This window comes from Martes martes (assembly GCF_963455335.1).
Source record: "Martes martes genome assembly, chromosome: 13".
Classification (NCBI taxonomy): Eukaryota; Metazoa; Chordata; class Mammalia; order Carnivora; family Mustelidae; genus Martes; species Martes martes.
This window is the reverse complement of record NC_137901.1, coordinates 36,353,347-36,378,812: the sequence shown is the minus strand read 5'-3', so window position 1 is coordinate 36,378,812 and position 25,466 is coordinate 36,353,347. Positions and strand designations below refer to the sequence as shown.

The following is a 25,466-nucleotide window of genomic DNA, read 5'->3' as shown; positions in this document are numbered from 1 at the left end:
CTGTTATTTTACATTAATGATACTGTGTCAACAATTAAAATTGTTGAATACAATAATTGTAATATAGGGGAATGTTCCAATTCTTAGGAGATGTATGATAAAAAGTGTTTAAGAGTCAGAGGTCCTGATGTCTGCAGCTTATTTTTAAATGGTTTGCCATAAACAAAGACGTCTTTGCATGTACATATATAGAGAAAGTGAGATATTAACTAAACATGGCAAAATGTTAACAGTTGGTGAGTCTAGATAAGGGGTATATGAGTTTTCTTATATCTTTTTGAGTTCTCATATCTTTTCTATAGCTTTGCAAGTTCTCAAAACAGCTGGGAAAAAAATAAAAATATTCACGGAAATGTAATTTTTTCCAGCTTCTTCTACCGAATTAGTTTCTGGAGGATCTGATAATCAAGTGATTCACTGGGAAATCGAGAATAATCAGGTGGGTAGACATGTTTATAGTTGTAATAATTAACTTATATCTGCTTTCATTTTCAGCTCTTTTCCTCGTATCTGTTATGTTCTTTTATGAAGTTGCTTCATTCTTATCAGTAGTCCAGATCTTATATCTATACTTCACATGCCCTGTACCCTTTCCTCTAACATTTGCTCCCATATTCATATGCTGTTACTCATTTCTGTGAATTTCCCGTCATTTAGTAGTAGTTTTCAAACTGCACCTAAAGAGGCTATTTGTTCTGTTCTCAGTGATATCAAAAGTTAACACTGCCTGTGTTCATAGGACGGCTGTTACCATGTGGGCATAGATTTACATAATTCTAAGTACTGTTATAATATGCACCACTGAGTAGGGATGGATCTCTGTTGATGGACACTGGGTTGTTTCTAGTTGTAAGCAAAGATTAAAGCATTTTAGGCATTTAAACATCTGTCATGCAGAAGATAAAGAGGAGTCAGAATCCTGTTTATGATTCATGTATGTAGTTTTGATGGCAAAATGTATTTGAATAGCTAAAGTATAAAGGTAGCTCCATAGATATGTGCTCTAACTTGCTCTACCACAACCATGGTGCTGTGAGTTCAGTAGAGTTTAAGGAGCTGGTTGAGTTGGGTCTTAAAGTGTGGGATGGTTTCCTTAGGAGGAATTTAAGGGGTGCAGATTCCTGGTAGGAAAAATGGCATGCATAAAAAAGCTCAGGTGGTATAGGAGGCCACCTGCTCATTAGTATCCAATCTCAACCAAAGTCTAAAATGTCTTTAGGGCAGGGTTTTCTAGTTTGCTCGGAGAGTTATTCATCTTTCAAAAAGTTACATGAGAAAAGGAATCTATGGGCAGTCACGGCTGGGAACTAACCTAGGTATATATACATAAGGTATATATCCTATACCTTCTTTAGAGAGTCCCAGTGCACCAGGAGTACGGTGAAATCCCTGCAGAGTTCTGATGTGGATGAACGTATCTTCATTTAACAAGCATTTCCCAAACTCCTTTCAAGTTTGAAGTTTTTTTTTTTTTCCTTTTAAATCGCTTAACATTCTTTGTAACTCTGAACAACGTAGTTTTAGAAGTGTTCCTGGGTAATCCATTGTAGGCGGTGATACTAAAGTACAGTAGGAGAGGATTATGTGGCAATGTGAATATCTGCTTTAAGAGTTTGTTCTTTATTAGCAGGCATTTGGAAGTCATTGATGATTTCTAAGCAGAGGAAAATGAGTGTCAAAAGAAGATTAATTTGACAGCAGTGTGCCAAATTAGAGTAGGAAAAAGTATGAAGAAAGCAGTGTGGGGTGTGTTTTTGAAGGGAAGATGATTTTGACATTGACTCTTTATCAAAGGAGTGGGAGCTGGTATTAGGGGAGTGAGTAATTAAAAATAGTGGGTTTCTGTTTTCAGGCTCTGGGAGAAAGGTGCTTCTGCAAAGGAAAATAGGGAAATAGGAAGGAAGATGGGAAATTTACTTCTAGACATGTCACTTGAATTGCTGGCCAGGCATCCACACTTATCCTCAGAAGGAGAGGGCAGATGCAGAGGTGGGGATTTTGGAATCACCTAGACTTGAGTAAGAACAAAGAGGAATGTAGCAAACTTAACTCCTGTTTGGACTGATCTTGGCAGAGGAATCCAGAGAATGATTTGAGACTCGTTCTTGAGATTTTGAGGTGATACTGCAAAAAACTTTCCTCAGTGTTGCCTCCCATTTCTGTCAATAGAGAGGAGTGTAGGCTGAGCAAGTATCTTAGGGCAGACAGCAAATTTAGAGGCCCAAAGAGAGTGTGAGTCCAGACGGGGAAGAGGACAGCAGGAGACTAAAAGGCATAAAAGGGGGATGAAGGGAATAAGAGAATTTAGGGGAAGGGTCCACACATGGAAACCTTAGAGGCTTACTGTTTTCCTTCCCATATGCATTTCCATGTACACAGGAGTTCAGCACACCTTGACTTCTGATAAAAGGAAATCTAAGCTGGTATAATGAGAGGTTTGAGTCTCCGACAATTGAGCAGTGTTTTTTAACAAGCTGGTGAACTTGAGAGGTTTCTTTTGTTTAAATTTTTAAAATTCTCTGATGATTGATATACAACCTTGCTTAAAAATGTAAAGTGAGTACTTTAAATAGATTTGATTTTTTAGGGAGTAATGATAGAGACTCGTGAAAAAAGTTTAAGTACAGAATAGTGTAGAGAAGGAAAACTAAGTACAAAACAGAGTCCATTCTAATGAACTAACTCTAGCTCTCTCTTTTGTGTGTGTAATTATACATAAAAGAGATTATACTGTATTTGAGTTTTTTAAAATGATTTCTCAAGCCAAAGGTCAACAATTACAGAAAGTTAGTGTACAGATCCTAATACATAGCTGTTAATCATCTTGAGTGGCAGAGTTTTGCTTAAATTGTGAGAACAACTGAGCATGCATTTAAGGGACCCCTCTATTTCTGTAGATGACACGTCTCAGAGGACGTGGTGGAATCTCACACATTTCGAACTCTGAAAAGTATACTTAAAATAGCAGAAATGATAGGGAATAATTTTGCATGGCAGGCGGGTAGACTTGATAAACAAATGGGATTTCCTGGTTCTGCTTGCCATTTTTTTTTCATTTTGTAGTGATACTTGATTCAGGCAAGTATCATGAGTGTATGCTAAAAGTACTTGGTAAAAGTTTTTTGGAGAATAGAATATTTTCCCTGTTCCAAAATATAATCTTATATAGTATCACAAAAAATTTAACTTCACAATGAAAAAACCTGGCAGACGCTACCACTACTAGAGTACCAAGGTTAACAACGCTTAAATTGGGAGAGAGTGATAATCAGGTGCTTCCTGACGTGATGCACATGGATAGTAATGATGTCAAAATGTATATCCAGAATCTAATCTTTTTTTTTTTTTTTTAAGATTTTATTTATTTGACAGATCACAAGTAGGCAGAGAGGCAGGCAGAGAGAGAGAGGAAGGGAAGCAGGCTCCCCGCTGAGCAGAGAGCCCGATGTGGGGCTTGATCCCAGGACCCTGAGATCATGACCTGAGCCGAAGGCAGAGGCTTAACCCACTGAGCCACCCAGGCGCCCCCAGAATCTAATCTTGAGGAAATATCACATGAATCCAAAAGAAGGAACATTCCACAAAGCTGGCTGTAGTCTCAAGAATGTCAGTGTTGTGGTTGTCTTTCCATGTTACCTTTTTTTTTTTTTAAGATTTTATTTATTTATTTGACAGACAGAGATCACAAGTAGGCAGAGAGGCAGACAGAGAGAGAGGAGGAAGCAGGCTCCCTGCTGAGCAGAGAGCCCAATGTGGGACTCGATCCCAGGACCCTGGGATCATGACCTGAGCTGAAAGCAGAGGCTTTAACCCACTGAGCCACCCAGGTTCCCCATGTTCCCTTTTTTATTGTCTACAGTGTGTGTCTATAATAATATAATCAGTTCCCTTTTAGGAATTTTAGGTTAATTGCAATTTTTCACTGTTATAAAGAGTGTGTGATGAATGTCTTTCTGCATTTGTCTTTTATTAGTTACACTAGTGCGGTTAGCATCTCACAGTAGATTCTTAGATGGGAAATTGCTGTGTCAAAGGCTGTGCATGTTCATGTGTCCGTACTGTGTTCAGACCACCTTCTCTGAAGTTTACATTGTCTTCGACTTGAAAGGATGTATTTCTGGGTCAGGCATTTTTAACTGTACCTTTAATTCTGTGATTTTAGTTAAATAAAGATGGAACTGTTAATTCCTTTTTTATCACCCATGTTTTTGTTAATTTTTTCTGATGTAGCTTTTAAAAGCAGTCCATCTCCAAGGCCATGAAGGACCTGTTTATGCAGTGCATGCTCTTCACCAGAGGAGGGCATCAGATGTTGAATTACATACACTGATCGTTTCCGCAGCTTCTGATTCTACTGTTCGAGTCTGGTCTAAAAAGGGTTCAGAAGGTAGGTTGAGAGATAATATAATCCAGATGAAATAGTAATTGTCAAATGAGTGACGGAAGAACATACATACCATTTTTTTCAGTGTTTTAAGTCATTTTGTTTTTTGTAATGTTGTTAAAGTTTGATCATTTAAATTCCCATGATCACTGGGGGCTCAGAATTGACCTTTTTCATCTTCCTCCACCCAGGGCTGTGATGATTCTACCCAGCCTTTCTTGGTGGATAAGCTCACAGTTAATTGTTCATGGTGTTTTTATTATTTCTTAGTAACGTGCGTTCAGACCTTGAACTTTGGAAATGGATTCACTCTGGCTCTCTGCTTGTCTTATTTGCCTAATACTGATGGTGAGTATTCTGCTAAGTATACATTAAAACAGCAATAGATTTTTATATCTCCATACAACCAGAACCTAAGAGAAACTTAGGTCTTAATTTCATATCTGAACGTTTTCATGAAACAAGTTGAAATGTGGATAATATACTTTTTTATAGGTGACAGAATGTTAACATTAGTTTTGGGTGTACAGCATAATGATTCGACTATTCTGTATGGTAGGCTGAGCTCACCAGAAGTGTGCTTATGTTTTCAGTACTCTGATGATCTTTGTATAGAACATAAAATTAAGGGAAGCTGTGAAGGATTTTGATAGCTGTTGAAAAGTTAAGTGACTTAATATGGATGTGGGATTGATACTGCTATTTATCAAATATATCATCAACATCTGTAGATCTGATTTGGAGAAATTAACCCTTTGAAGGTGAAGGTCTAGGATAAATTGAAAAATACTGAAGATGGACCCTTTGAACATTTCTGTGAATATGAGAGCCTCTTCACGTCCTCCATAATGACCATTTGCCCAAAACCACCTAAAATTTCCCAACAGAAAAATATCCCTTTTGTTCTGAAACCCAGCTGTCTGTACCTCTGATTATCCGCCACAAAGTTGGTGGCCAATGTGAGTCGGTCCGTCTTTGCCACCTCAGTCACCTGGAGGACATACCTGGCGGAGAAAGGCAGGCCTGGAAGCCACCAGCTTCTAATGCCCTCTGCAGCAGTAACTGTGACTCCACTATTTCATGTAATGGTCCCGTTTTGTGGGAGGGCTCCCCAGTAGGAGGAACTCATACATTCTGGCTTTATAACAGAGAATTTAGTTTTTTCCCATCCACATTGAGGCCATGTGACTGGAGTTTTACTTTTTACTTGATTTAAAGTGAGAAAATCTTTAAAAAACACACTTCTAGTTACATTTACTTAGAAAAAGAGTCCTTATTTTATCTGCTGTCCTTTGGTAATGTGAATTTTTTATAGCCTCATCTTTTATAGCATTTTAACTACATATTTACCTGCCCCCTTTTTTTTTGGGGGGGGGAAATTGAGGTATAAATGACATATTAGTTTTAACTGTATAGCATCATGATTTGATATTTGTATATATTAAGAAGTGATCACCACAGTAAGTCTGGTTAATGTCCAGAGCATACACAATTACAGAATTTTTTTTCCTTGTAATGAGAACTTTTAAGATCTACTCTCTTAGCAACTTTCAGTTGTGCAATACTTACATGCCCTTTTACTTTGTTTTCCACTTGCTTCATGAATTTTACTTCATGGTTTTACTGTTGAATTCTCAAACAAAATGTAAGATACTTGAAGCGACAGACATACCTTTAAATCGTTGTGCAGTAGGCATGATGCTGGACTCATAGCTCCTACATTTTCTTACTCAGTTGGGTTAACAACTTTTTGGATTAGTCTTCTTGGTGAAATTCTTTTTGTGTTATTCTTTTCACCACTATTTCTATCATAAATGACACAGGATGGAAGAAAGGACTCCCTGTCATTCTTTGCTAAGTAACCATTTAATAGAACATTTTAGAGTGTTCATTTTATTTCTATAGACGTTTATTGAGCACTTTTAGTGTATTGTTCAGGGTGTGGAAAATAGAAGCCTGGATTCTTTACCCAGTGCTTATAATCCGGCATTGGTGATAATGGTAACATGTGATGGAATATTTACAATAGTGCCTCTTTTTATTCTTCCAGTACCAATATTAGCATGTGGCGATGATGACTGTAAAATTCACTTGTTTGTTCAAAGAGATGATCAGGTAATTTAATGATTTAATTAAGACACTAGAATTATGTTCTGCTTAATTACATATCTTAATATAGACTCTTTCCAGATTATGGAATTTTAAGGAATGTTCTATCTAAACCAAAGTAATCCAATAAGAGAATCTTTTTTGACAGTCCTCTCTTAAGACAGTTTTCCACTTCATTTGAACACCAAGTAAGTGCTATCTTGGCCACCTGGTCCAGAGTTGTTAGGTGGGAAACAGGTCATTGGATGGGGGAAGGACAGGAGGAAGATATTTAGGTAGTGGGTTGTTTTTGTTATTTATTATTTTTTTGGTAAAGTTTAAATAAAGTATATTTATGGTGAAAATCCCCCGGTAGTGTTTATTTGTCATTCTGAGCTTTGCCTACATCTTGACTGGTTAAATGACAAGAGGGAAGTTCCAGAAAAGATGTAGTTTAACTTTAGGCTTTTTTATTAATAATGGAGATACTTATTTCTTTACATTCTATAAGAAAGTTTAAAATGGTTGTGAATATCCAACCACCCAACTGTTTCTATAGAACAGCACATATTATTTTATCCTGTAAACAATTTATTTAAGGTCTATAGATACTGTATTACCTACTCAGATGAGTTAGATGATTATAAGATTTTTATTCCCAAATGAGAGCTCTATCTTCTGTCTGATCAGAGTGTTCCCAATTTAAAGATTTTATTTTATTTTATTTTTATGTGACAGAGATCACAAGTAGGCGGAGAGGCAGGCAAAGAGAGAGGGGAGGAGGAAGCAACTCCCTGCTGAGCAGAGAGCCCAATTCGGGGCTCGATCCCAGGACCCTGGGATCATGACCTGAGCTGAAGGCAGAGGCTTTAACCCACTGAACCACCCAGGCGCCCCATGAGTGTTCCCAATTTAAAACAAACAAAAAGTGCATTAGGACTGGCTGTGACACCAAATGAAATCACTGAAATACATGAAAATATTAAATTCTTCCATTAAGCCCAATGATTTTTGTTATTTTTAGTTTCAGAAAGTGCTTTTTCTCTGTGGACATGAAGATTGGATAAGAGGCGTGGAATGGGCAACCTTCGGTCAGTATAAAATCTTGCTGAAGTACATAATGGGACAAGAGTGTGGAACTTCAGGAAGGCACCTTCTTTTGTGTTATGTTTTCTTTGTCTGTAACATTTTTCTTTTGTCCCTATTAGAAAAGAGGATACTTAACCCCTTTGTTAACTATTAATTGGGGAGATAGAGGATGAAACTAGTTGATGTTTTAAAGAGGACACTAGCTGACTATTACGCATGCAGATGTTCTTGAGTTCTTTGTAGAATTTTGTGGACTGTGTGTAAGAATGTTATACATTATAACCATTTATTAGCATTGTATGTATGTTTGCCAGTGCTAGTAAAAAAGAATGTAGGTCAAATGAATGAAGGGTAGGGAAGCAAAGTCTTATTTTTTTTTTTCAGGAAATCTAGAAATCAGCATAGTGTAGAGCAGAAAGTCTTATACCTAAGTTTAAGAACATAATGTTCGAAAAATGATAACATTTGTTGTTTTATTAGGTAGAGATCTTTTCCTAGCAAGCTGTTCACAAGATTGCCTGATACGAATATGGAGACTGTATATAAAATCAACATCTTTAGAAACTCAAGACGATGATAATATAAAACTGAAGGAGAATACTTTTGCAATAGAAAATGAAAGTGAGTAATAATGAAAATATTTGATGTAACAGCTTCCTAGCTCATTCATTTATCTGTTTTGCTATACACCTATGCGAAAGTTAGTTTTTCAGAAGTATCCAATCCCGGGGTGCCTGGGTGGCTCAGTAGGTTAAAGCCTCTGCCTTCGGCTCAGGTCATGATCCCAGGGTCCTGGTATCCAGCCCCACATCGGGCTCTCTGCTCAGCGGGGAGCCTGCTTCCTCTTCTCTCTCTGCTTCTCTGCCTACTTGTGATCTCTGTTTGTCAAATAAATAAATAAAATCTTAAAAAAAAAAAAAAAGTATTCAATCCATACCTGAAACTTATACTATGCATTTTTTAAATTTTAGGGTAAGTTATTTTTCATACATGAAACTTACTTTTCCTAACCATATCAGTAAGATTTTTAAAAATTGCTGAAAATGTTTAATGTTTTCTCAGTAAATTAATTTATACAGTGATGCCAAATTTGCAGTTTTAGCATAGGAAGAGCTAAAGGAATAAAGAGAATTATCCGTATCTGTACTGAATAAGACATAAGCCAAAGCACTACATTGGAGTGGTATATGTAATTCTGGTTTTCTTACTGTCTGGGATCAGAACAGTACCCCTGCATGGTAGATTCTACTGGAATGTTGTATTTGAAGGAAATACTTTTGAGTGTTCACCTAAATTATAAAGTTAGCCCTCAGTGAGCATTGTTCACCTAGGCATACTCTTCTTTCTTATTAATCTAATTGGTTTTAAAGCCCACTAGATTTGATTTTGGTAACATAGTTTTATGGGGAGAACCAGGAAATCCTTAACCAGCATGTTATGAGTAGCTAGTTACTCCCAAATAATGAAATTTTTGTGACCTTTTTTAAAAAGTTTTATTTATTTATTTATTTGACAGAGAGGGAGGCCTGGCGGGGGTTGGGGGGGGGACACAAGCAGGGAAGTGGGAGAGGGAGAAGCAGGCTCTCCGCTGAGCAGGGAGCCCAATGAGCGGGGTTCGATCCGAGGACACTGGGATCATGACCCAAGCCGAAAGCAGCTACTTAACCAACTGAGCCACCCAGGTGCCCCAGTTGTGACATTTTTATTAATTATTTTATTTGAAAGATTATAATACTGATTTGACTTCCTCTATTTTTGCATTTATCTTAGGTTTATTTTTTTTAATGGTATTTAAGCTATTGCATGTTAATAATTAGTATGGAAAGCAAGGAGGCTGACATGTTTGGTTTTGCTTTTTAATTGGACTATAACAGTAGCTATTCCATAAAAATTTTAAAATTGAACGTATTCGTTAACATGTATTTATGACTAGAGAAAAATTTATATATCTTTAGAACTTTTTTCTCTGTAATTTTGAACAGTGGATAAAATTAATGGAATTTGTTTTTTGTTGAATGCACTCTTTCATTGAATCTAAATCATGTTCTGATTTTTGAAGGGGGATATGTGATTGTACAGCTTGGTTATGGAAATTCTTTTTAGAAGGGCTTTGAGAAAAGAATATGTCATTGTTTCTGTTACAGGCATTAAAATAGTATTTGCAGTTACTCTGGAGACTGTGCTGGCTGGTCATGAAAACTGGGTAAATGCAGTTCATTGGCAGCCTTCATTCCACAAAGGTAGGAAAAAAAGAAACCATATTCCTCATTTCACTTAAATCTCACGTATAGAACTGTAAGCTGACCAAATGAAGTAGAGGGTTTGTTTCTTTTTTAGTTTGATTAAAAATCTCAAATAGGGGTATCTGGCTGGTTGAGCCAGTAGAGCATGCAACTCTTGATCTCAGGGTTATAAATTTGGGCCGCATGTTGAGTGTACAGTTTACTTAAAATAAAATCTTAAAATGAAAAACAGTTAAAAATAAATAAAAATCTCAAATATAAGACATTTTTAAGTTGGCAGAGTATAATATGCAGCTGCTGGACATGTTCTGCTGGGCACTCAATTCCATTGAAACGTGTACTGCTGAGTGGGAAAAGTGATTGATGCTGTGATGCTGAAACCACCACAGCCCTTTTAACTCTCTTTAGAATTAGTTTTCATCTAGTCATTATGGGATTTAAGAGAAATTGACTTTTAAGTCAACTTCAACTTCACTGGAACCTTTGCTCCCCTGGAAATAGAAGTTGCTGTAATACTGAGATAGAATATTTATGAAAAAACAAGACTATCTCCCACTTTCTTTTGCCCTCAAATCTCTGTTTGTGGAGTGATGGTTGGATGCTGAAGCTGGTGCTGCAAAATGTGGAGCTGAACAAAGCACAAGCCTCACATTCTTCCCCTAGCCCCTTCCCCAGGGCAAGAATAGAAAATGTCAGTAATGAATACTCAGGTAATCACCATCATCTGTTATTGATATGCCGTATTTGTTGCAGTTAAAAAAAAAAAAAAAGATATCATTGGTATTGAGGGACCCCTGTGTATTCTTTCCTGAACCCTTTCCCCTCCATTCTTTCCTTAGGGCAACTGCAGGACTGAATTCACTCCATATCATTCCCATGAGTGTTTTTATACTTCTTTTTTTTTCTTTTTTCTTTTTTTTTTTCGTTTTTATACTTCGGCTACACATTCTATGTAGCCACAAACAGTATTGCTTTACAGCTGTTAAAACGTGATATCAATATGTATTCTCTTGTAACTTACTTTTTAGCTTAACATGTTTTGGATCTGTATCCATGATGATTTGTGTAGCTCTAATTTATGTTTATTGAAGTGTAATATTCCTTTGTCTAAATATACCACAACTCAGTCATCTGTTCTTCTGATGGTAGACTTCTGTGGTATTTCTAAAAATTTTGCTAGTGTAATGCTGCACATGAATGTTCTTGTGGTAACCCATGTCGTGTTTTGCTGGTAATCTACAAACATAATGCTTGTCCGTCATTTTAAAGGCATTAGCTTTTATTCTTCAGATGGTGTTCTTCAGCAGCCAATGAGATTGTTGTCTGCCTCAATGGATAAAACCATGATTCTCTGGGCTCCAGATGAAGAGTCAGGAGTTTGGCTAGAACAGGTAACTGTGACTCTTTGGGGCACCTGGGTGGCTCAGTGGGTTAAAGCCTCTGCCTTCAGTTCAGGTCATGATCTCAGGGTCCTGGAATCAAGCCCTGAATCAGGCTCTCTGCTCAGCAGGGAGCCTGCTTCCTCCCTCTCTCTGCCTGCCTCTCTGCCTACTCATGATCTCTGTCTGTCAAATAAATAAATAAATAAAATCTTTAAAAAAAAATGGGGCTCCTGGGTGACTCAGTTGGTTAAGCGGCTGCCTTCGGCTCAGGTCATGATTCCAGAGTCCTGGGATCAAGCCCTGCATCAGGCTCCCTGCTTTGCAGAGAGCCTGCTTCTCTCTCCCCCTCTGCCTGTCGCTCTGCTTGCTTGTGTTGTCTCTCTGTCAAATAAATAAAATCTTAAAAAATGTGACCATTTAAGGAATAAGAAGTTGGGGTTGATAAACAATATTTAACCCCCAAATCTATATTTCTGGAGCTGCTGATGTTAACACAGATTGTTACATGGAACGTTAACAATCTCTGGACTGTGAGAAGTGTGGAATATTGATTACGCATTATTTTCTATTATTGCATAGGTTCGAGTAGGGGAAGTAGGTGGAAATACTCTGGGATTTTATGATTGCCAATTCAATGAAGATGGTTCCATGATCATTGCTCATGCTTTCCATGGAGCATTGCACCTTTGGAAACAGAATGCGGCAAACCCAGTAAGAAAAGCGTTTTTAAATAAAGTATTTGTAATCAAATAGAGTGAAATGAAACCTATGTAAACTATGTTACAGACTTAGAATACTCTGCAGAAACATTAGAGGTGTTTAAATTCAAATGACATAACTTCTTCCTATAGACGTTATACTGTAGTTATACTAAGTAAGAAACTTATGCTTTTCTCAAATTAAAAGTCTTCATTTGTCCAGCATTGTTGAGGTTTTGAAATTTGCACATAGGTAAACTTCCTACATAAATGAACTTTAAACTATGTAAATTTTAAGCTCTGCCTTTAAATTCTATAATTTTTTTGATGGGAGTGTTTCCTAAAATGTTTCTAACTTCCCTGTCTTCTTCAGGGAGATAACATAATTTGGTCTTTCCTTGGACAGTTGGGTACTCCATAGATAATTACTGATGAATGACTGACAAAAGGGCCATAAAACTACCTGTTACTTTGTGAAGGAATGTATTAATGCTCTCAGGGCTGTTCATAAGTGTAATTTTAAATGGTCCTCTAAATACTGGGCTCTTCTACAATTTTTTTTATTGTTGTTAGTCTCGTCTCAAAAAGAGGTAATGTTCCTCTAGTCATGTAACTGCCTCAACATTATTTGGTCTCTTACTTTTTAATTTGCTTTTGATCTGCCTCTTTGGATTTGGGGATATGAAGTTGCAGGAACAGTGGCTAAGAGCACAGGTCTTGGAGTGAGGCAGCACAGGTTCAGATCATGGTCCCAGCATTTACTAGCTCTGTTCCTCGAGGACATTGCCTAACCTGTGTCTCAGGATCCTCCGCTGTGCGGTGTGGATAGAAATAGCATCTACTCATAGGGTTTCTCTGATGCTTCAATGAGTTCATATTTGTGCAGTATGAAAAACTGCGCCTGGTACGTATGGGATAGTATATTCGTGTATTTTAAATCAAGTAAATAAATGAAAGAAATAAGAGCATTGAGTGAAATGTGAGTTCATAGATTTTGAATGTGCATCTCAAGGCTTCCCTTATAAAGTAAAAATTCACAGATTTGCATAACCTTTAGTTGGTGGGCTTTGTACTAGTTGTGTCATATGTGAAGATTCAACTTTTCATGCATGGAATTGTTGGGGTCCATTATCAAAGGAATGAGACTGAGACAAAGTGAAGGTTATGCAAAGTCTTATTTTATGCCAAGCATTAGCAGTTAGACTGACTGGCCAGGGGAACGAGACTGAGACAAAGTTAAAGTTATGTGAAGCTTATTCTTTGCCAAGCATTAGAAGTCAGACTGACCGGCCAGGGCCGCCTCTGAAGAGAGCGACCCCCTCCTGATCTCACAGGCTGGTTTTATAGGGCATAACCGCACACCCAAGGTACGTGACTTCTAATGTTAAGGCGTTTACTCCCGGAATCGGTACCTGGAACCATCCCAGGGACTACGGGGTGTTTATTCCCGGAATGAAGTCCGTGGATGTAAACAACAATGTGGCTACCTAGGCAATATGGAGTTGCTCTGGCTAAGCAGGCCCTAATAGTTAAACAGGTTTTAACATTAAATTGGCCCTAACAGGAATGATTTACTTTTTCCCTTGTTTTTTCCATTTGGTGTTGACCTTCAAGATTGTTTCTACTTGTATGGAATCAGACCTATATATACAGGGAAAAAACTGATGGTTGCCAGAGGGGAAGGAGGGTGTAGGGGTTGGGCCAAGTAGGTAAAAGGGAGTGGGAGGTACAGACTTCCAGTTATGGAATCAATAAGTCATGGGAATAAAAGATATAGCATAAGGAACACTGTCTGTGGTATTGTAATAGCGTTGTATGCTGACAGGTGGGAGCTACACTGTGGTGAGTGAGCTCAGCATTATGCATAGACTTACTATGTATGTCTAAAACTAATGCGATATTGTGTGTCAGCTAAATAAAATACTCCCTTTCCTGTCGTCCTTACTGTAAATATTTTCTCTTGAATCAGTGTATTTCAAAAGCAGTTCTTTAAAGTATCAAACAGCTAACACGTGAGCTAGTTGGATATTCAGTTTTTAAGTGGTTCTAAGATAATAGTGTGCATGATCCATTTTGAAGTTCAGAGCAAGGTCAGTTTAAGAATGATATGCTTTCAAGCTATTTTTATTTACATCCAAGTTAATTGAATTTTATCTATATTATTCCCATTCACTTAGATTCCAATATACTTTTCTGATGTGGAGAAAAAGAATGAAACTAGTAGCTTTGATAACTGAACATAACCTTGACTATTGTCCAAATAAGTGTTGCCTCACTGGAAATATCATCCTTCAGGGGGTTATGGCAGAAAAACAGTTGAGAACTGCTGTTTTAACTAGAACTAGTAGAAAACCTACATGATACATGGTGAGCCCTTATCATACTTTATGGGAATCCGTTATATAATTGCCTGCCTTCTCTATTAGATTGTAAGCTCTATGAGAACAGATTTGGCTGTCTTCCTTATCCTTGTATTCTGGTACATAACATGGAATGCATGGATGAATGAATAGTAAGAATAAAACAATCATATGTTATACTCACTATGTGCTGCCTTAATAGATAAAATACGAGTAGTAGAAATTCATATTTCTGTTTGCCTGTAAGTGATTTTGGTCATGAAGCTTTACCATGACTGTTTAAATGAATCAAATGGTGGGAGCATAGCATAATACACAGATATGTTGAATCACTATGTTATATACCTGAAACTAGCGTAACATTGTGTGTCAACTGTACACACACACCAAAAAACAAAGGACTGTTTCTGCTGTGGAATGAGCCAGGGGATCATCAGCTAAGATACTTCTTTTTCTTTTCTTTTCTTTTTTTTTTTTTGACACTTCTTTTTCTTAAAGATTTTTTAATTTAATTGAGATAGAGAGTGTGCACATGTGCATGGGGAGGGGAGGGACAGAGGGAGAGGGAGAAAATCCCAAGCAGGCTCCTTGCTGAGCATGAAGCCCGATGTCGGGCTCAGTCCCACGACCCTGAGATCATGGCTTGAACCAAAATTAAGAGTTGGAGTATGCTTAACTGACTGAGCCACCCAGATGCCCCTAAGACACTTTTAAATCTTCTTCTTAACTTGATAAATTATTAACTTGATAAATTTATCAAGATAAGTCTTGATAAATCTTGTTCATAACTCAGAGTGCCTCTGAGCCATATTTCAGCTTTAGTTTTTGAGGGCCTTCATAGAAAAAAGCATCAGATGAATAAGAAGAAGCTCAAACCAGAAGATAGAATTCAAGGAACTTTGCTTGTGCTTATAATTTGACTTCAGATTTATAATAGCTGCTCCCCATGTATTTAAGGTGACTTTTTAAAAAATAGACTTGATTTTTTTTAAAGATTTTACTTATTTATTTGACAGAGAGACAGATCACAACTAGGCAGAGAGGCAGGCAGAGAGAGAGGGAAGCAGGTTCCCTGCTGAGCAGAGAGCCCGATGTGGGACTCAATCCACCTGAGCCGAAGGCAGAGGCTTTAACCCACTGAGCCACCCAGGCGCCCCTAGACTTGATTTTTTAAAGAAGTTTTAGGTTCACAAACAATTGAGCAGGAAGTACAGAGAGTTGCCGTATACCCTCTGCCCCCACACATGCATAGCTTCCCACACCAGGGTGGCACATCTGTTATATTTGGGGCTGATTTTAAAAACAAACACTGTATTTTAGGACTGTTACAGTGTAAAATTGTACTGATAGTCCAAAAGTGCTGCACTTTTTTCAGAACTTTTTGGAAACTCCCATTAGTGCTAACTTTAGAATCACCTTTTATGTCAGAAGAAATTAATAGCACTTCTTTGTCACAACCTTTTAATTTTTTTGATGAGAAAATAGCTTAATCACTGACTGTATTCATCATACTTGGCTTTGGGTCACCTTTTAGCTATTTTTACAAGTTTATTTACTCCAAAGATTGTTTACCACTACTTGAGGTTGTCCAAAACATGATTGTAGATGAGACATACGATATTTTCTATATTTCATTGTCTCTCTTTGTTTGCATGGTTGCTGGTACAGGCTCCCTCAGGAGGTGGGCCAGCTAGATTTGATTCAGCCTCTCTTCTCTACACCTGCAGCTCCTTTTACTTGATAAAGAAAGCCAGAGGGCTGCTGGGTGGTGCATTTGGTTAGGCATCTGACTCTTGGTAATGGCCCAGGTCATTATCTCAGGGTGTGAGATCAAGCCCTGGGCCAGGCTCTGTGCTGAGTGGAGTCTGCTTAAGATTCTTTCTCCCTCTTCCTTTGTCCCTCCTGCTGGTGTACTCTCTTTTCCTTTCTGTCTCCCTAAAATAAATGAATCCTTTAAAAAAAAAAAAGGCACATACTCAGAATCTACTGACTAATTTTATTTAATACTCTTTATAATGGAGTTTAACAGAGAAATACATAATGCTGCGTATTGCATTGTCCTGGGTGCTTTACAAATATAAATTCATCTAATTCTCATAACAACCAAACAAGCTTGGTAACTCTTTTACAGAGGAGTTCTTTGAGGCAGAGAAAAGTTAAATAGTGTTTGGCTTCTAGGAGGGATTCAGTATGCGCTGAATGGAGGGGCATTTCCCCCAGGTTACTGCTTTAAAGGACGGAACACATTTGAACTTTTAAATTATAATATGCTTGATTGGAAAACCTGTCCTTTTATTTTAGGATCCTATTATTTTAAGATCCCATCTTGTTTTTTTAGCTTTTTCCCTTGCTCAGGGGCTTCAGTCTTTTCCATCACTAGCCTTGAGGGCGGAGGGCATTATCATGATTAGACTTGATTCTGAGTAGTAGTGATCTCTGATTATTTTGATGTGTCATGAATACTTCCATTGCAGAGAGAGTGGACCCCAGAGATTGTTATTTCAGGACACTTTGATGGTGTCCAAGACCTAATGTGGGATCCAGAAGGAGAGTTTATCATCACTGTTGGTACTGACCAGACAACTCGACTTTTTGCTCCGTGGAAGAGAAAAGACGAATCACAGGTAAAATGTCTTCCTACTTGACTGACATTTTTGTAAATGCATTTTTTATAAAAACATCCTTGGGCACGTGAAAAGTGGGGCAGCATTGTTAGCCACTACGGAAATGCAAGGGAAAACAATGACATGGGACATGGGGCCTCTGCGCACTGTGGGGTGGCCAAAGTGAGAAGCACTAGCAGTGAGGAGCGGACGTAAGGGTGCTGAGCAGCCAGAGCGCGCACATGTTGTTGGTGGGAGTGCAGAATGATACAGCAGGTAGGAAATGGTATTTTCTTAAAAACTTAGACATATATATATACTCTGGGCAGTTCAGACAGTTTTAGTGTTAGAGTTGTTTTCAAAGTGTATTTACTTGCTATCTGCATAAAAATTCACTCATCCCTTGTATTTTATGTTTAACATGTTAGGAAACACTGTCAAGTCTACAGTAAAAGCTAATTTCTAAAGTCATATATACTATTAGATAATAGTGATTGAGGGTGACTTCTGTTCAATAGACTTTTCATTCTTCGCCCTGAGGTGACTTCTGTTCAATAGACTTTTCATTCTTCGCCCTGAGCTCAAGAAATTGCAACTACACTTTACCAGTGGCAAGCCACTGAACTGTGCAATGTGGTAGAGAAAGCTTGTCTACTCAGCTTCAATCTCTGACAAAAGTTCTTGGAATTGACTGTGGGTCAGTCCTTGAAAACGAATGAAATCTGTTTATTAATCATCCACTAAAAAGACGGATAAATTGGACTTCACCAAAATATGAAAATTCTACTTGAAAGACACTGTCAGGAAAATGAAAAGTTACAAACTGGGAGAAAGTATTTACCAAGCACATCTCTGGTAAGCGATTGATATCCAGGGTATATAATGAACATCTGAGAACTCAGTAATAGGAAAACGAACAATTCTATAAGAAAATGGACAAAAGATGTGAACAGATACTTCTTCAAAGAAGGCATAAGGAAATAAGGACAGGAAAAGATTCTGAACCCTATTAGTTATTAGGGAAATGTAAAGTAAAGCTACAGTGGCATACCATTACACACTTACCAAAATGATTTAAAGACTGTACCAAGTGTTGATGAAGGAGCAGGCAGCTGGCATTCTTGTACACTGCTGGTGGGATTGTGAAATGTATAGCCTGTTTGGGAAATAGTTGGGCAGTTTCTTAAAAATTTAAATATGCATCGATGATATCATCCAGCTAGTTTACTTACAGGTGGCGTTTACCCAAGAAAAATAGAAGTCCATGTTCATGCAAAGATTTGTACAGAAATGTTCACAACTTCTTTTTCAGTAAAAGACAAAAAGTGGAAAGAACCTTAATGTCTTATCATATTTGAATGGATCAACACGATTATGTGTGTGTGTGTGTGTGTGTGTGTGTGTGTGTGTGTGTCTAACTGTATAAGGGAATACTATTCAGTAACAAAAAGGATTGAATTAGGATTAAACAACTCGGATGAATACGGTCTGTGGTCATATTTCCATGTCATAATAAATAATTGTGCATCTGATATTTGGCTTGTTGAAAAGAATTTGGTTTCTGAAATGTATGATCATTTTTTTTTTATCCTATTTGAATACCCAGGTGACCTGGCATGAAATTGCCAGGCCTCAGATACATGGATATGACCTGAAATGTTTGGCGATGATTAGTCGGTTTCAGTTTGTATCTGGAGCAGATGAAAAAGTTCTTCGAGTATTTTCTGCACCTCGGAATTTTGTGGAAAACTTTTGTGCCATTACGGGCCAGTCACTGAATCTTTTGCTTTGTAATGTGAGTATTCCTCTAATGTTTCAACTAAATCCATGTACTTCATTTAAAAATTTTTTTTCTCAGGTGCCTGGGTGGCTACGTTGGTTAAGTGACTGCCTTCAGCTCAGGTCATGGTCCCAGAGTCCCAGGATTGAGTCCTGCATTGGGCTTCCAGCTCCATGGGGAGTCTGCTTCTCCCCCTGACCCTCCCCCTTCTCATGCTCTCTCTCTTTCTCAAATAAATAAAGAAGATCTTTAAAAAAAATAAATAAAAAATAAAAATTTTTTTTTCTTAAGCCTGTAAATGGAGCTCATGGGTAACAAGGAAGTCAAATCAGCTTGATAAACTTCTGTGCACACTGTGACATGCAGTAATTTAAATGTTAAAACCAGAAATTTTTTTAAAAAGTAGCCTAAAACAGTGTAAAGAATTACAGTGTTAAATCAAGGCAGGAATACCGTGTACCATCACTGTGTTAAGTGCCTATAATAAAACAATATATAATAGGTCATATTTTGTTTTGTTTCTTTTTTCTTTTTTTTTTTAAGATTTTATTTATTTGACAGACAGAGCTCACAGGTAGGCAGAGAGGCAGGCAGAGAGAGAGGTGGAAGCAGGCTCTCTGCTGAGCAGAGAGCCCGATGTGGGGCTCGATCCTAGGACACTGGGATCATGACCTGAGTCGAAGGCAGTTGCTTAGCCAACTGAGACACCCAGGCGCCCCTAGATAGGTCATATTTTCAGGGAGATTCCCATGTAGCTGTAGGTTAGAGGTAGGGAACAGTGGAACTGAAGTACTTTGAATTACTAGATGAGACCAGTGATTTTTTTGGTGGCTAAAGTAAATTATTCATTGAAGGAAGAGGTCACTGAAATAGGGTAATGAGACAATGTTTAATGGCACTTCATTTGGATTTTGAAAAGGTAAGTTTTTTTTATGTTTATACTCTCTTTTTACAGAAGATTTGAGCTGCTTATAAAAATACATAAGTTATGAAAATTATGAAGTAGTTTTGAAGGGAAATTAGGAAAATAGTTGTGTTATACAGAAGCATGAGCATTACATGGTTCTTTGCTGTACTTAGAGATGGGTCACAAATTTGGTCTGAGATTGCAAAGGATAAGTACACTTGATAGAAGGAAGGAGAGAGAGTGAGCAAGCAGTGGGGTAGCCCAGGCTATTCAGATGAAGAGTGGTGTATCCAGGGAAATGGAGAGATGGAGAAAGTCAAGTGCTGGAGGACCTAAGGAGGCAGGCATGATTTAGACTAGTGGGTGCTGTTGGAGGATCCCTAAACAAAGTCCTGAAAAATACTTTGGGGTGGAGAATGTTATGGGAGAACAGGATGCCTTTGAGCCTGGAGACTGTGAAGGCAGGGCAACTAACACAATCTGGGTAAGAAAGTTATTTGAAATAAACTCCCAACTCTGTTTCCCTGAGTGTATGCTGAGCACCTCATGACACGGGCTTTTTTGATTGTGTGAAGATCTCAGGTTCTGTTTTGCTTGTTTCTGATCATAAGAGACAGTGGGAATGAGATCAAAAGGGAAGTATTGATTGGGATTATTATATAGAGCCGTGGGGATGGAAGGGCAGTTATTTCAGGATCTCTCAGTTCTAGGGATTGAAATATGATTCTAGGATTCCACAAGAGCTTTGCTCCAGGTATACGCTCAATTCCGTGTCCTAAGATACAGAGATTCCCTAGGCTGGAAAGCCTCTTGCTGTGTTTTGGAGTTTGTTCCCATTCTGAATGTGGAGATAGGTTTGTAGAAGTGCTTTTTGCGGCTCTTTTCTCTGCTGGTTTGTTTTTCTTGGTTTCTGAGACAAAGTGTGCAGTCTCTTATGTCCTGGGTAGCTGTTCTTGATGATGGCTTAAATTCCCACTGCTCCTGTTTGTGTTGGGTTCCAGCTCCTGTATGAAAGCCTCAATTGTGAGAAATGCTCTTAGCATATGAGCATGTGCCGGTGTTGATGGTTAGCATATAGTTTTTTGTGAGACGGTTTGGTTGATGAAAATTGCAGGGCAAAAGCAGTTATTGGCACTTCAATGGCACTCTGTAAAAAAATTTTTAAATATTGAGTTATTTAGATATGTTTAAGAAAAATACTGTGTGTTTGGGGCGCCTGGGTGGCTCAGTGGGTTAAAGCCTTTGCCTTCAGCTCAGGTCATGATCCCAGGGTCCTGGGATTGAGCCCCACATCGGGCTGTCTGCTCGGCAGGGAGCCTGCTTCCTCCTCTCTCTGCCTGCGTCTCTGCCCACTTGTGAACTCTGTCTGTCAAATAAATAAATAAAATCTTAAAAAAAAAAAAAGAAAAATACTATGTGCCTTTTTAGGAAACAGGGGTGTTTGCATGAGCATCATTAGGGATGTGCTTAGGAGTCTTTTGGAAGTAGAGCCCCAGGCATGCCATTTTCAGCCCACTCTTGGCTAGAAGCCAGACTAGTGCACTCTTCATCAGACTCTGAAACTCCCGCAGCTTTTAGGGTTTGGCAAGCTTATGGATGAGAGGATAGCCGACTTTGTGGATTGGGTGTGGTGGATTGGGGGTTAACTGCAGCATGTCTTTGGAGAGTGATTGCTTAGTGTTCCATCTGTTGGTTTCAAGGAAAATGGAAGTATGGGCAGAAAATCCACACAGCGTGGCCTTTAAATTGTTCCTCTGCATTTATGAGCATGACATTTTGTGTGCCTGAGGTAATGGTAACTTTTAGTGTTTAAAACATATCATACCTTTTATTCCAGCAAGACGGTGACCTTCCAGAAGGAGCTACGGTCCCTGCTTTGGGGTTATCAAATAAAGCTGTCTTTCAGGGTAAGGCTTGAAGTGTCCAAAAGTTGTGAATCCATAGTGGTATTTAAAACCTAGTTACACACTTGCATAACATGTTATCTCATGTTCATTACTGATTTTTTTAATAACTTTTTAAAGATTCATGTATTTATTTTAGAGAAGTGGGGAGGAGCAGAGGGAGAGAGAATCTCAAGCAGACCCCTTGCTGAGTGCAGAGCCTGAAGTGTGGCTCGATACCCACAACCCAAGCCAATACCAAGAGTCGGCCGCTTAATTGACCGTGCCACCTAAATGTCCCTGATTTTTTCTTTCTTTGGATGACAATACATGCTCTGCTTCCTCCATCAGACATTCCATGCTAAGTACTCTGCCCATACACAGGCCCTGAAATCGGTGCAGCTTTCACAGGGTGTGTTTCATGGAGCACTCCCACTATACATGCTGATGTGGCTAGCCTGAAGAATTTGTCTGATTGTTTTCAGTGTGGGAAATGTTAGGTCAAAGAAAAAGGAAGGAATCTTTATGAAATTGACTGGTGCTTCAAGGAGCACATTTGGAAAATACTGGAGTAGCAGAAATACCCTTGGCTTTGGAATCACACTGATGCATCTTTGAAGTACAATCAGTACTTTGAGGTGCCTCTGCTTTCTGATGGTCTTAATATTGGGATGTGCATAGGACATAGACATATGGGGACTAATTCATGATCTTAATGTGGTTCTTTTAAACTAGGAGATATAGCTTCTCAGCCTTCTGATGAAGAGGAACTGTTAACTAGTACTAGTTTTGAGTATCAACAAATGGCCTTTCACCCCTCCGTACTTACTGGTAAGAAGTGGTAAAAAAGTGATTTAATAGAATCATTAGTACATATAGTGTGGTACCTGTTACTGTTGACCTAAGTAAAGGCTATAGAATTCACCTATTAACATGAAAATTAAAAAAAATAATTGCAGTGCTTTACATTTATTATAGAACCTCCCACTGAGGATCATCTTCTGCAGAATACTTTATGGCCTGAAGTTCAAAAACTGTAAGTTAAACTGTGCTAAGATCTTTGATCTGATTCTGTCATAACTTGTGATTTTTTTTCTCACCATAATTTGATTGTCTCCTTTGCTTTCCTTTTACCTACATTGTCCCCCCCTCCCCCATCCCCATCTAAAAATCTTTAGTGGCCTTCCTAAGGGGCAAGAATCAACCTTCACATAGATTTTTATATTACTTATGTATTCTATTTACTGGATTTGTTTATTGGTCTTCATTTTTAAAGTAGAGAGACATATTTCTTTTCTTTTCTCAAAAGGACTTTTAAGATGTATTATTCTGTTGTTTTCATTTTTTCCTTTTTGTGGTTCTCCATCAAAACGTTTTCTGGATTTGTTGTTTGTTGTACTGGCTAGTTGGGGGTTAAAACTTGTATTTTAATCTTATTGTTTGAATAAGTTGTATCACTTTTAGGAAGCTGGCATTTAACTCAGGAAGATCACTTTTAGGAAGCTTGCCAGTCTTTCTGTTTTTTCCCTAAATGTTTGCCTAGACAGAAATACAATGTCCCTAAAAGAATTGTATGTTAGAGAGATTTATGTTCTTTTCATATTTTACAACTGCAGCCTGAGAATAGGTACATATACTAATATAGGGTCACGCATTTTTTTCTTTTTAAATTTTAGATATGGACATGGTTATGAAATATTTTGTGTTGCTTGTAGCAATTCAAAGGCTCTGCTTGCCTCAGCATGTAAGGTAGGGAATTTTACTTTCTTACTCCATTTGTTCATGTTACTTGATTCGTCAGGCTCTTAAAGTTGTGGTGATGGAGGCGGAATGCTCCATGAAAGGCCACTGAAACTTGCTTTTTTCTGAATCTTGCTTTCGCGGTCTCATTTCCCTTCTGTCCCTTCAACAGCTTGCAACTGAGGGGCGCCTGGCTGCCTTAGTCAGTAGAGCACGTGACTCTTGATCTCCGTATTGTGAGTTCAAGCCCCACAATGGGTGTAGAGGTTACCTAAAAATATATAAATTTGAAAAAAACAAACAAACCAAAAATCTGTAGGGTTTTTTTGTCTGTTGGATTTTAAGTCTGTTTCAGCCACATGCTTTTGCTCTTAAATACTTGGTTTAAGTTGATTTATTTAATGAGGTATTTTTAAATGACCCCAAAATGCAATAAATTGAAATAATTGGGAGTCCTGAAGATGGGGGAATGAGAAGGTCAAAGCCACCATGCTCCGCTCCATCTGACAGTTTGTCCAGGAGCAGTCATGGTACTGCTTGGAGGGAGTGGAGTCCCTCAGCCCGTGCCAGGGAGGGGGTGAGGCGGGGTGAGGCTGGCTTCTTAGCACGTGGCACTGCGGAATAACGCTTTCAAGCTTCTGCCTGGGAGGATGATCTCAAACTCACAGTTCACTGTTTACCCGTATTCTGTGGAGTGAATATGTATGGAGGAGTGTCTGAAAGGTCTGAGACCCACATATTTCCCTACATTTTCTAAAATTTACTCGTTTTAAGCTGATGACTCAAGTTGCCTATCTCTTGGGCCCTTCTCTCTGCTTTTATTGTGGCTTCTTGCCACCACCTGTATTGAGTCATCATAAGATTGGGGCGCCTGGGTGGCTCATTGGGTTAAACCCTCTGCCTTCAGCTCAGGTCATGATCCTGGGGTCCTGGGATTGAGCCCCGCATCAGGCTCTATGCTCAGTGGGGAGCCTGCTTCCTCCTCTCTCTCTGCCTGTTTCTCTGCCTATTCTCTCCCTGTCAAATAAATAAAATCTTTGAAAAAAAAAAAAAAAGAAAAGAAATACTGCTATGCCCCTCCTGCCTCATGTTCTTTGCTGGTTGTCCCCTCTGTGAGGATGGTACTGAGGCTACTTCCTTTTGTTACGGGGCCTGTGGAAGGAATAGAGCTTAGTAGCAGGAATAGAGCTTAGTAGCAGGAATAGCCATGCTTCTATTGAGCAGCTAATTTGTTTTTAGCTTTGGGCACTGTCAGTCATTAATTGTTTTTTTTTTTCATTTTCACGTGGGCTTGCTTGTAGCAAATGTGTACCACTTTCTTATTGTTATTTGCATACGTTTTCCTGTGTATTTCATATTTTAATAAACAATAGAAAAGAGGTGTGGCTTGGAAAGTTTAAATCTGAAAGTTTACCTGAAGGTAGCTGGGTTTCTTGAATGGAGGATGTTACCCACACATTTGGTTTTGATTGGTAAGGCAAATGATGTATCTCCCTTTGAAATTAACTTTTTTTTTTTTTTTTAATTTGAGAGGAAGAGGGCAAGAGAGAAAGAACAAGCAAAGGGGAGTGACAGAGGGAGAGGGAGAAGCAATCTCTTTGCCTAGCAGGAAGCCCTACGTGGGGCTCGATCCCAGGATCCTGGGATCATGACCTGAGCCGAAGGTAGACGCTTAACTGACTGAGCCACCGAGGCACCTGAAACTAACATTTTTAACAGCTTTATTTAGGTGATTTAGGTGTTATTACCATACTATAAATTGCGTGTTGAAAGTGGACAGTTTGATAAGTTTTGACACATTTGTTTATATTTGTGAAATCACAACCACAATTAAGATAATGAATGTAGCCATCAACCCCAGAAATTTCCTCTGCCCCTTGGTAAGTCCTCTTTCTTGTCCCTTCTTACCCTTTCCTGCCCTTTCCCCTAGGAAACCACTCATGTGCTTTCTGTCATGATAGAGTTCTTCTCATCTTCTAAAATTTATATAAATGGAATCTTATAGTATGTTCTCTCCTTTTTTTTTTCTTTTTTGTGGTCTAGCTTCTTTCATTCCGTATAAGAATATGGGGTTCATCCATGTTGTTGCATGTATGAGCAGTTTATTCTTTTTCATTGCTGAGTAGTTTTCCCATGTACAGATACATTACAATTTGTTGATCTATTCACTTTTTTTTTTTTTTTAAGATTTTATTTATTTGAGAGAGAGCATGCACAAGTGGGGGGAGGGACAGAGGGAGAAGCAAACTTCCCACTGAGCAGGGACTCCAAAACGGGGCTCTATCCCAGGACCCTGAGATCATGACCTG

The 25,466-nt window shown here is 38.5% G+C and overlaps 1 protein-coding gene across 1 annotated transcript in view; it reads left to right on the top strand.

Annotated features, from left to right (window-relative positions):
* The window catches only part of ELP2 (elongator acetyltransferase complex subunit 2), a 45,899-nt gene that overhangs the window by 5,389 nt on the left and 15,044 nt on the right, over positions 1–25,466 (top strand). The window contains exons 3-17 of the mRNA XM_080821288.1: positions 369–439; positions 4,231–4,387; positions 4,655–4,732; positions 6,435–6,499; positions 7,497–7,563; positions 8,042–8,182; positions 9,706–9,801; positions 11,095–11,195; positions 11,766–11,897; positions 16,719–16,868; positions 18,454–18,642; positions 21,372–21,441; positions 22,153–22,248; positions 22,396–22,453; positions 23,094–23,166. Of these exons, the coding sequence (XP_080677414.1) occupies positions 369–439; positions 4,231–4,387; positions 4,655–4,732; positions 6,435–6,499; positions 7,497–7,563; positions 8,042–8,182; positions 9,706–9,801; positions 11,095–11,195; positions 11,766–11,897; positions 16,719–16,868; positions 18,454–18,642; positions 21,372–21,441; positions 22,153–22,248; positions 22,396–22,453; positions 23,094–23,166 (1,544 nt within the window). The remainder of the gene's footprint in view (positions 1–368; positions 440–4,230; positions 4,388–4,654; positions 4,733–6,434; positions 6,500–7,496; positions 7,564–8,041; positions 8,183–9,705; positions 9,802–11,094; positions 11,196–11,765; positions 11,898–16,718; positions 16,869–18,453; positions 18,643–21,371; positions 21,442–22,152; positions 22,249–22,395; positions 22,454–23,093; positions 23,167–25,466) is intronic.